Genomic DNA, 12201 nt, shown 5'->3' with positions numbered 1-12201 from the left:
TCAAGACAACCAACTCACAGCCTTGTGCTTTTTGTGCAATTCGTCCGCGTATTTGGAAACGTCCTTGATGAGCTCCGAGACTCGTTGGGCCATCTGCAGATGGAGACTGGCAAGTTTTTCCGCAGCGCCGCGCAACGCCGCCCAAACAGGTGCGAATGTGCCCAAAGCGCCGCTACTGTTGCTCGCCTGTTTCGCAACTTTACTGAGGAGCTTGTAATTGTTTTCTTCGATAGCCGATCGCTCCCGAAGGAAATCGGCCAGCTCTTTACTCGCGACGACTCCATGCTTCATATTATGATACAACACGTCGAATCCATTGTTCTTGTCACCCTGAAAATGAAATTCAAATTAATCATTCGCTCGCGACAAGTTGAAAATTCTAATTATGCCACAAATTATCAATTTAATTGAGCAATTCGAGTTTATTGATCGATAAATATTCGTCTGAAAAAATTATTCAACTTCTCGATTAATCGATCGAAGAAAATTAAAATTTTTCTATTCGTACAAGAACAAACTCTCGTAAAACCGTCTTCTATTCTCAAGGTCATGAATATAGAACGAAGTAAATTGAGCAATCGTACAATTTGATGCTTCAAGGCTGCAACCTTCATTTATTTCGTGAACAAATAGATACGAAAATATTTTTTTCTTTCATTCCGAGCAGGATGTGAATTTCGTGATAAATTCGTTATCGATGAAAAACCGGAGATGGTCTGGCTGTTCGGCGCTGATATAACAAGTGTGACAGTTAAATAAATACGCGATAGTATACGCGCGAGCGCGAGCTCTTTCTTCACGTGCTGCTTTCCTTCTCTCTCTCTCTCTCTCTTTCTCTCTCCCTCACGCTCTTCGAATAAAAAAAATCTTCACGTTTCAATTGATGTTCCGTTTACCAAATTCCGTGCGATTGTAATCGTCGTCGATGGACGTTGCGTTTAACAATAATAAATTTTAATAATTTATTATTAATATTAAATAAAATAAATTTAATTATGTCTTTTCCCTTTTCACCGTTCCTTGTTTAACAAATAATTATTTTAATGGTGACTAAAAATGAGAATGGTAACGATCAGTAACGATTGATGGAATAAATATAAAAATTCGTATCACGAACATTCGTACGAAACGTTTTCACCGTTTGAGTGTACGAGGAGAGAGAGAGACGAGGAGAGGCGCCGAACCAACCGGTTTTTTCCAGGTTTTCCGCGTAATTGCAAACGACTCTTGCCACCGGGGATAAGTTGAAAGAAAATAAAAAAAATGAGAAAAAAAAATGAAAAATGAAAAAAAAACATAATAAACTCGTCCTCGTTGCGGGAAGATGCTTTTTCTACAGGTCGTACACGAGAGAAACTCGATTTTTACCTCGAACCCTGTAAAAGTAGTCTGATAAACACTGTCTTGATCGTGAAATCAACGACTCTAGAAGTCAATAAACTCGTGATTTTTCCATAAGGAAAAAAACAATAATAATAAGAAAACGGAGAAAACGTGTACGGGAACGAGGATGGAACAGAATATCTTCGACGCGAAAAAGCTCTGAATTATTTTTGATTAAAGTGGATCGAAGTGGATCACGTTATACATAAATGGAGGAAATAAAAAACCACTTGATACGTAAGACCGTAGTCAGGACCACTTGACACTTTGACCCTCGCCCGGTTCATAAATCGCGCTCAAAGAATACTCGAGTCGCGGTCAACGGAGTTCTCGCGTACAGGATGATTTAAAAAATATTCATTCGCCGCAGGCCTGTGCGGGGGGGTACGAAATACCTGCTGAAAATCGAAGCGAAAAATATTTCGTAAAAGCCTGAAGATAAAAAATCCACCTTTAGCCAATTTCCATAAAACCCATTCGGTAAAATTGTTGAAAGAAAAACCGAACCGCCGTTCGCCAATGAAATTCGCGAACGTTAAGTGAAAAATAATTTATGAAAGATTCTGTATCCTGAGAATAAAGACGAGCTCGTGTTACGTTACGACAATGGGCTGCTATTAAGTAGTTTCTACTTCTACCATCTCTCCCGAAGAGGAAAACGAAAGAACGCAAGCACACGTCGATGTAAACCGCACGTTTTTTGTGCACACGTTCTCGCTTTTATATAGACCCATGTAAAACATGTTTTTGTGTACGAGTTTTTCTCCTCTCTCGCTCTCTCGTTTAATGTCATCTTAGAGTAGGTGAATAACGTAATGAAGGGGGTTCTCGCCTTGTTCCCGCAGTGGGTGCTTGCTCCAACTACGACGCACGGAATTTTCGCTTCGGTAATTATGCTTAACGTATTTTTTCTCTCCTCATGAGACGGAAAATTAACATCGATTTCTGCCCACGGTGTGTAACGAGCCCCTGGGCCTATAGCCCTTTTCTTCCCTTTCCCCCCTCGGTTCTCTTTGCCTCTTTCGCTCTTCCACCGCCCGCCCCTTCTGTCCCGGTTATCAATCACTCATCGTGTAGCACACATTTGGTATTCGACGAGGAAAAGGTGTAAGCAAAATGGTAAATATCCCAACTTTCATTTTTCTACTTTTTAACGAAAGGAGAGCTCGAGCGATTTGGATACAAATCGAAATCGCTGCTTTTATCAATCGATGAAAAGTGCAGCAGCGCAGGCAGTGATAAGAGAAGGCTCGAGCGAGCGAGCGAGGACTAGGGAGATTAATAACAGGAAGACAGCAACGGGAGGATGCTCGTAATCTTATCTCTCGAGTTTTCGTTAAGTTTCAATGGCAAAGTTGAACTTTACAACGAAACATTGAAACACGAGGATATAGCGAATTGTTGAATTCAAAGATTTCTTTTGCCGACGAGAAATTGAAATTGAAAATCATTTTTAACGACCGACGTTGAACGTCGTTCAACTGACAGATGGAAATCAGCGTCGGGGCAAAGAGTCAATCGTCTCTCGTGATCGACTAACTTGGAGAAAAAAAAAAAAAAAAAAACAATCCAAAAGAAGTAGGAAATGATATTCGTTTTATCATCGTCGAGGAATTCTTATTCGACGCGTATCAAAAGTCGACGAGCAAAAGCACACGTAGGAATGCACGTTCAAATGCTACACGGATCGGAGAGAATTACGTATTGAATACAACTTGGGTATATATTATGGAGACTATGCTCAAATATATCGTACCATCCTTTCCTAACGACCATTCTCTTCTCGTAAGTCTCAAGTACGTACTGTCAGCCAGCCTCTACCACTTACGTACTCGAGCGTGGAAGAAAAAAAAAAGACAAATTCGTTCAGCGAACATTTTCAGCAGACAGAGTATAAGGAATATTTCAACTTTGTTTCACAATCGATTTCATTGTTCCAGCTCTTCGAGTATTTATGATTTTTGAAAAATTCTCGAACTCAAGAGCCCAATGCAATTTGAAGCTTTTGCTTTTTGGAACGATACGAGTTTAATGATATGCCGAAAAACGGTAAACTTAAACTGAATTTCGAATGCGCATCGATCGAAACTTTTCATTTCGTTTCGGAATAATGAACATTGGAGGTTAAACACGGTCGACCCGTGCAACGAGTCATTCGAGAATTAATCGGAACAATATCGAAAACACATCGCATTCAAAAACATAACCGCTCTGTATATCATATTGCGGTCGGACGTTACTACACGAAAACAGTGCTTATCGTTGGCCAACGCAATGCTTATTATAAGAATTTGTTGTTAGTATGTATCGGAAGGCTCGAGATTAAGAAAAATAACAAGTGACGAAGGTACAATAAAAGCTGCAAACATTTTTAACCTGCCAGAAAATGAAAGAGACTTTGATTCGAACCAATGAAAGCGAGGCACGGAAGCCAACGATGTGCAATGTTGAAAAGGAGCCAGGAGAAAAAAATAAATTTTTGAAAATACGATAACGCATGGGAACGATTCTGGTACGGTAACCAGAGATAGTGAAAACTTACCCAAAAGTAATCGGCAAAGTCCACGGTCATGATGAGCCGCTATCAGACCATGGTATATAACGTTACATTCGCGATTCGTCGCCGTCTGAAGTCTCCTCTTCTTCTTCCTCGGTGTCTAAACCACTTCTTGCGGTACAATATAGTACGCGCACATACACACAAGACACACGGAGTGGATAGACAGAACAGGGAAGTTCGACTATGGAAGTACCACGCGCGTATACATTGAGTATCGAGAGCGAGACGAGAAAGGCAATAAAGGACGAGGAAAAAAATCACAGATAAAAGTGGCGAATAAAAGAGACAAATGACAAATAGGAGTTGAGAGGGTTGAAGCGCGCGCGAATGAGTAAAAAATTTGTGGCTTCAACTCTCGCTACTACTTACGAGACTGACGTAGCGAAGGAGTGAGGGAAATAGGAGAGAAATACAACACCCTGCATAGTGCGGAAAGTTAACTCGATTTGCGAATGGTTCGTGAAGCAATATACACGCACGCGCACATACATATACGTACAGGTGTACACACAATGAAAGTGAACCGTCAGATTGTAGGAGAAAAAAAATTTGTATACAAAATGTTGCTTCGTAGGACTTGTATTCATACGTAAAAAAACAATGTACGGACAAACTGGCAGAAATAGCGATTCGCGAGTAAATACCGGAAAGAGATACGTAACCGTGACTCTTGTTATGCCTAGAGAGCTAGTGCTTCTATACTCTTCCGCTCTCTCCAACTGACTCTTACTCTCTTTGTCGCACCGTATAAACTCTTTCTTTCGTCGTGTGCCGCGCGGTGCGGGGCATGTCCCGCGACGAGCGCAGCAGTAGCGGCGGCAGCAGCGAGAGCGAGCCGTGGAGCGAGCCCATTAAACGTGAAAACACGGATCTCTGTGAACTTAGCCGCTGATTTTCGATTTTTGAATCTTTCATGTCGCGGGCGTGCATTATTATTTCAGATTTTTATTTATTTTTGTAGATAATCAATACCCCATAAGCGTTGCTTGCGTACTCGAACAATCATTGACAAGACCTCGACAAACATTTATTAATTTATTACTTGAAAGAAAAAATGCAGGCATCAAAAATCGATCTTTTCACGGAGGTGCCGCCAGGTTGGCTATGTCTGACCAGTCGTCTGACTTCTTTCAAACGCACTCTCTACTAGCGACTGTCAACAGATACGTTTTTGAGCAATACTATTATTTTTTACATGCTTCCATAAACGATCGAAACTTGAGCACATTTTCCTCAATACACGATAAAATTAAAAATGATATACAGATTTTCATGTACTTTACATTTCTCATCGTCGTTACAACGAGAGGGAAAAAAACAAGTAGCAGGGCATGTTAGGTTATGTTGTGAATCTCGAGGATCTCAAGCCATGGAGGTTAAAGAAGACCTTTCATGCTCGACGTGATGGACGAAATAGCACAAATTTTGTACTATTATATCAATTCATTTCGAGTACAATGTGAAGATTGTAGCACTAAAAACATTGAAGAATGAGACCACCGAGTGAGTACCAGCTCTCTGTTGATTACATTTTTCTTCTCGTGTCGCAGAATGAAAATACATTACTCGTTATTTTTCAGGTTTATCTTGGACACGATAGCAACTTGGAAGACTTTCATTATTTCAAACAGTTTGTTAACTAGTATGGTATGCGCATACTTATCAAACAAAATAATAGTACATGCTCCAAAGATGAGACGTCGAAAAGCACGAGAGTCAAAGAATTGATTCGAGCGTTGTATGTATGTTGATTGTTTGAAAATTGTGAATTGAAATGATTCATCGATAAAGATCTTTTACGACTTTTCTTCACAGATATACCAAGTCTCGGTTACTCAAAAGGTCAAGTTCTGGAGAACCAAGGATATTCTAAGCGATTCACAGATTTTGGATTACGTGACTCAATTATCAAAGTTCAATCAAAACTGAAACAAATGCATTGACTGAAAAATTCAAGCAATAGCAATACTTATCCTTACAAAATACTTGTACCAATTCGGATGCACACGGTGATCTATGGTCAGTGTAGATAAACTGATAAAAAAATAAACTTGGCATTACTGTCGGAGGTGAATTTGTGAATTGGTGGTGTAGACTCTGGTGAATTCATTGTGTAATTCATTTAAAGTAATAAATATAATATGTAGTCTTTTTTGAATTTCTCCATTGGAAAAAAAAATTACTATAAATGAATGTTGGAAGCTTCTGAAAAAGCTTGCAATATTTCATAATTCCCTCGAGTATTTTTATAACACAGAATGGTTTTGTTATGCCAGCTTTGGTTCAAACATGGATGCCAAGATTCATGAGGGTAGGCCCTTTCGTAAGAACACCGTTCATTCAACAAATTGTGGTTACACAGCAGAAAGGCGGGAGTCTGACGAAGCCCATGGTTTAATTTTAGATCGCTGTTGGCGGCGAGTGGATAATTATCGGTTTTTTTTTTTCAAATACACTCCAAGGGGTTATGCGACTATGAATAAGGGGAATAATGACGATATGACGTTTAAGGTAGGAGGGGGGAGGTGCAGGGGGTCCTTTCCTCGAGGCTTTCGACCCTGGCGAAAGAGCGTTTCTCTCGGTGGGGTTATCCCTCTCTCGACTCCCACGTTAGGGGTAGCGAGAACGATGATTGGTTTGTCTCGGTCGTGTAAGCGTCAGAGAAAGAGTAAAGCGACAGGTGCACTGGCCGCGTGCGCGCCACCACAGCCCACCGAACTCTCTCTCCTTCTCTCTCCTTTTCCTTTCTTCTCCAGTGAATCTTCCCTTTTCGCACTAGCGTCCACGATACTCGGATCGTACACTCGATAAGGGGGCTTTATCCAGCTTGGCACTGTGCTTCGCTCCGCTCTCGCATGCAAAAAGTTTCCCTCGCCGACGTAAGCCATCAATTCAACAGACATTAAATCTTCGACTCTCACTTCGACAGCACAGTGACGTTTATTTTTTTCATTATTTCTCATTTACCACCCTTTCGAGTCGGAGGAAAAAAATTGCAAGTACGTAATTTCATCTTTCGAACACCCCAAATTTTTATTTATTTTCATCAGTTTCTTCAAACAGTTGAAAAAACAAAACAAATATATTTTTTTCGAGTTTGTGAATATAATGCCAGCCAACAAAGGAAATATAACGTTCGCACCCTGCAAAGAAAAATCGGGCAACGGTTTCGCGGCTGTCACCTCAAAAAAGAAGAAACGATCCTGTGTTAAAAGTAAAAAACATTGCAAGCAATATCTGGTGAGTTTATTTAGAATGAGAGAACGAAGAAGAACGGAGGAAATGGTTTTAGTGCTTTTTGTTTCATTTATTTTTTAGGAGCGAGTTGAGTGGTCTGTGAATTTTGTGTTTGGGGTAAACGAACCCTCCCTCTCCTCTTTACGTATATACAAAAGATACAGTGTCTTCGGTTAGTTTCATTTTTTATCTCATCGGATATCCCCGAATTCTGTTACGGGAAAATTATTTTTTCAACGAAACAATGAAAAATTTATATATTCGAAGTTAACCATAAATCACTGAAATTTCGTGCTACGACAATATTAGTATCATCGAAACTGAATAACTTGAAAAGCCGCGAGTGTTTTATTAAATCGTAAGATATTTACACGCGGCGAATATCCCTGTTTGATGACACTTCTCGTCGTTTCTTCTCGTAGAATCGACCAACGGATTTTTTTCGGGTTCGACAATACATGTAACTCGAGATCTGTCTAGGAAAGACTTTTGTAGGTCGAGTGGTAAAATGACGAGAGGACAGTTTCATCTGTAACGTCACACAACGATGAGAGACGGGTTTGATAACCCTTTCACGGCGTGCATGGTTCGTAAACATACGTACAGGTCGTTCTAGCTCAAACAAATATTATTTTTTCGCCTCAGCCGGTTTCGCTGAATAATAGAACAAAGACCATTATTCAGATGTTTATTCATTGTTCGCTGACGAGCTTTGCCAATAAAAGTTGGTAATTAAAGTGCGGTTCTGTGACGATGATTCTAAAATCAGTTGTGCCAAAGTCAAAAACGAGCAAGAATTTAAAAAAATACACCATATCGAATTTGCATTCTGTCAAATTTCGGTAGTCATCTCCGGAGGCTCAGAAAAGCCCATATGTAAACATATTGTATATATAGCGTTGAAAGTAATGGGTGGATCGATCAAGTGTATATAGCATGTATAATTGCCAACATCCATTAGTTATCCCTCTTTTGAGAGCCACACCAGAAAGCCTATTCAATGTCGTTTACCCCGTACAAACTTAAAGCCTGAAACATCGAGCCGAATTGAATTAACTCACAATTAGTAGTATCGACCAGCACATTTTTTTCTGCTATGAATGCCAAGTATTTTTATAATGTCGATTACAAAATTGGAAAGAAAATCGAGTGGAAAGGTAATCGAGATATTAATTGATGATTTTTGTAGTATCGTCTCGATGTTTGAACAAAAATATTATACGAGACCTTGAATAAAATTCGGTTTATAGATTGAATTTTTAATATTCATGTTGCTTCATTATTAATATCATGATAATAATTAATAATATAAGAGTATTCCAGGAATTATTGAGGCTGTTTTTTTTTTTTTTTTACAGTAGTTCCTGCACTCTGGCACGCCCTGCGCGATCCTACCACACTGATAAAATTTCTTATATATATATATGTATTATTCATACATACGTTGATTACCTGGCACGACTTATTTTTCTTTTCAACCCCTCCGTATATTTCGTCATTCTTTCGTCGCAATTAGCCGAGCAGACGATATAGATAGAGAACTCTAGCCTCAAAAAAATACCATTGGCCTCTGCCTCTCTCTCTCTCTCTCTTCACTTTATTGATTTTCACGAAATGTTCAGAATACGAAAGAGCGGAAAAAAATCAAGGGACAAGGAGAGGGAGAGAGCCGAAAAATCTCAAGTACGAAAAAGAAAGGAACGAGGTTGGTGCTGATTCGGCGAGAAACAAAAGCCAACGCCGATTCCACTTTGTCCCTCTCGTGAAGCACTTTACCGTTAGAAAATCGTGACGAAAACGTAGAGAAGGAGATATTCGCTGCGGGCTTTGCTCGCAAGATGATGAACAATGATATCACCAACGAGATCTATGCTTGTGATATTTGTAAAATTTATTTCATTGTTAAAATAAAAATATATCGTGTATTGACGGAAAAGAAATGGAAACGGAAAATCGCGGTTAGCAGACAATATTTGAGAAAGAGCGTAAATTTTGGGATCAGAATACAGATATAGATCGATGAAGCAAAGCAGCGTGTCAACAGCCGCGAAACTTTTCAAGCCTAATTCTCTAAGTTTGAGTGCTATACGAGGATGAATAATTGATTATTGTCTTGACGCATCTCTTTTTTTTTCGAAAGCATTGAACGAAATGAATACCTTTGTCAATCGATTATCACCAATCCGTTATCAACCATGGGCCAAAACGTCAATCGAGGAAAAAGCATAGATTTCTACTTTAACCGCCGTCGGGAGCGAAGAAATCTACGCAAGTTTTCTGTAGCGGAGAAACGAGGAACCAAGTCTTCAGCAATATTCACTTCCCCCTCGCTCGGTAACAATGAGCTTCTTCTCATACTTGGCATAATTCCAACATATTTTTGCCAACTTGTCTCCTATCTCGCGTGTCGAAGTCTTGATACTACTGCAAATGCAGCACTTTCCCTTCGTCCTTTTTCTTCCACCTTGCAACTTCTTGAATTCGAATCGCACATTAGAGAGAGTACGAGATGGTTGGAGTTGGCGAAATTTCCGAGTGAAGTTTTGACGGGCCATCGACTCGGTTGCCAAAAAAATACGGACGTAATATTTTGTAGACTTTGTATGGTAGAACTCCAAGTGAGAGAGAAAAAAAATTCAATAAAAAACGAACAGCACAGGAGGCTTTTAGTGGAGTGAGCAATTTAAAACGACGAAAATAGCGATAAGTAATCTGGAAGTATATTATTGAACAGCGGGTGGAAAAGATGAGCTAACGTTGAGGTTAGATTCGCGTAGAATTTGCCCGAAAAATAGCGGAGAAAATAAAACACAGGAACCGGAAGGACGGTGACCGTGAGCGTGGAAGTGTACCAACCGATTATGCAATAGGAGTGCGCGCAAATCGTATATATAAATGTAAAGTGGTCGCACGGAGTAAGCGAGAGAAAGAGAAGACGATAGGGATCATCCCTATTGCTCCGTGCTCGTCGCTCGGGCGTTATCTCTTCAGATTTGATACGTGAGCCATATAAAACGTTTTATGTATCACATTATGTACATAAATGTCACATATATCGAGCTCACGCCCTCTTTAACTCGATTATCACTGATCTAACCCAGTGCTATTCCATATTCTTCGATTTTCTCCTCACCGGAGAAGCTCCACTGAAAATATGTTCAACATTTTTTCGTCACAAAAGTATGCTGCTTTACGAATTGAACTGTGTCGTTCGATAATTCATGACGCTGAAGCACTTATTGAGCGAGGGTTCGAGCGAAGAGATACGACTTTATTAATTTCAATATGCTAATGCCAAACAAAATGGACAACGAAATGCGTCGAAATGCGATTATTTTTAACTCAACATCCTGGTATAGTATGTTTTTATTATCGAACAGCGTAAATTTTACAATTTTCTTCTCCACTCGCTCCCCTGCACAGCGGAAACTTTATTATACTTGGATTCGCGTTTTTTGGGGCAATAATGAGAGAATAAAAGATCTGCAAACGAAGAGCAGGAGATGCAATGAGAATCTGACAATGTTTTATATATATCTCGAGCAGAATATTTATTCATCGCTCGTTCATACAATATGGAAAAAAAATTCGTGAATTATACCGTCCGGAAGTACCGAGCGCATTATCGTGCACGCTGATTTTCCTCTAGTGCTTTGTTTGGGCTAGTTCAGAACCTTTTACAGCTCGTTCGGGAAACCCATTCGGGTTTTCTTAGGTTTGTTCGAGATTATTCGAAACCTGAAATATTTTTACATCCGATTTAAAGCCACCTGGTCGACATAATTATCGATGGGATGATATTAATTCTACATTGGGCAATTCGACATCGTGTCATCTCTCCAGTGTATTTTTCTGTCGCTGAAACTCTCCTAGTGTAGCAACTCTACATCGTGCCCAGAGTGTCCAAGCGCGTCAAGCCTCCATCAAGGTAAGTCCCGATTGTTGCAACCCGACATTTCCTTAACCGTTACATGTGCTCGTATTTTTCGATGACTGTACTTTTCGCACAGAACCGCTCATACTGGATAAAAATCTCTGAAACGTGTCTCTTTAGATTGGCGACGAATTTCTTACAGAATCATTTCGTATAATGTATCTCGTAGAATCGTGTAAAATGACTTCGTCATTCAATAACGCTACGAGCAAACATTAATGGCAATCATATAATAGCCTTTCGAAATGATGATTTTTCATTATATGGTGATAAGCACTCCAACTGCATAACTTATTAGCTGCTTGGGACACCGCGAAAAACCATCCATTAAAATCTTGGTATATATTTATTAGGGCATGTGAAAAAAACGTTTTTGTTCCCCAAACAAACCCATTAAACCCGAACCAAAAAATTTCCAACAAGTCCAATCAATGCATGCTGGCAAAAGACAGTGGCAAAAATTGAAAATCTACTAGAATCAATCTGTAGATTGGAGTAGAGCCTTCAAAAAGTAGACAGCTTTCAATCTACCCGAAGGCTGCTCTTTGGAAAAAAAATTTTATTTTTTTGACATTGGGGTTTGTTTCCAACAAACCGTGCACGTGGCAGCGGGGCAGGGCGCCGACATTATTGTTTTTTGGGGTCTGTTGAGGCTTGTTTGGGTCAAGCCCAGCTAATCCCAAATAAACCCCAACAAGCCCAAACAAACCCAAGCCTTAGAAAAAAAATTTAATATGGCATCTGCTTCGCATGATTGTGAGCCATAGCACATGCCAGCGGGCCAGGGTGTCGAAACAAATCCAAAAAAAAAACCCAATAACTCCGAACCGAAAAAAGTTGCAACAATTCCAATCTAACCTTGGTGGCGAAGGGCAGCGGCGAAAATTAAAAATCTAATAGAGTCAATCTGTAAATTGAAGTAGAGTTAAGCCTTTAAAATGTGAATAGCCTTCAATCTTCTACCTTTGGATAAAAAGAAACATTTTTTCTACACATCCAAATAAATATGTACCAATTATAATGCGATGGATTTTTTTTCAGACTGTTTCAATAAGCTAATAAGTAATGAAGAATTATCATTTCAAAA

General features: G+C 39.6%; 2 protein-coding genes and 1 long non-coding RNA gene across 12 annotated transcripts in view; 2 read left to right on the top strand and 1 right to left on the bottom strand.

The window, feature by feature from the left end:
- Positions 1–12201, bottom strand: part of LOC122414354 (F-BAR domain only protein 2) — a 59063-nt gene that overhangs the window by 8590 nt on the left and 38272 nt on the right. The window contains exons 1-2 of one of the 2 annotated variants that reach the window (XM_043425559.1): positions 3926–4638; positions 19–330 (exon numbers count right to left, since the gene is read on the bottom strand). In XM_043425559.1, the coding sequence (XP_043281494.1) occupies positions 19–330; positions 3926–3955 (342 nt within the window). In that variant the 5' untranslated portion in view covers positions 3956–4638. Of the gene's footprint in view, positions 1–18; positions 331–3925; positions 4639–12201 lie in introns of those variants that run through there. The other variant, XM_043425558.1, reaches the window with a different exon arrangement.
- Positions 4818–6101, top strand: LOC122414362 (uncharacterized). Of its 2 annotated transcripts, none has more exons than XR_006261744.1 (3): positions 4818–5446; positions 5524–5681; positions 5759–6101. It is a non-coding gene; the product is annotated as an uncharacterized lncRNA (long non-coding RNA). The 2 variants fall into 2 exon arrangements; XR_006261745.1 differs by having other exon boundaries at positions 5524–5685.
- LOC122414352 (proteoglycan 4) overlaps positions 6735–12201 on the top strand; it is a 41488-nt gene continuing 36021 nt past the window's right edge. For 2 of the 8 annotated variants that reach the window (XM_043425540.1, XM_043425548.1), the window contains exon 1: positions 6736–7183. In XM_043425540.1, the coding sequence (XP_043281475.1) occupies positions 7052–7183 (132 nt within the window). In that variant the 5' untranslated portion in view covers positions 6736–7051. Of the gene's footprint in view, positions 7184–12201 lie in introns of all 8 variants that reach the window. The other 6 variants (XM_043425550.1, XM_043425549.1, XM_043425538.1 and 3 more) reach the window with 5 other exon arrangements.

Source organism: Venturia canescens, chromosome 8, assembly GCF_019457755.1.
Source record: "Venturia canescens isolate UGA chromosome 8, ASM1945775v1, whole genome shotgun sequence".
NCBI lineage: Eukaryota > Metazoa > Arthropoda > Insecta > Hymenoptera > Ichneumonidae > Venturia > Venturia canescens.
This window is presented reverse-complemented; position numbering and strand designations above follow the sequence as displayed.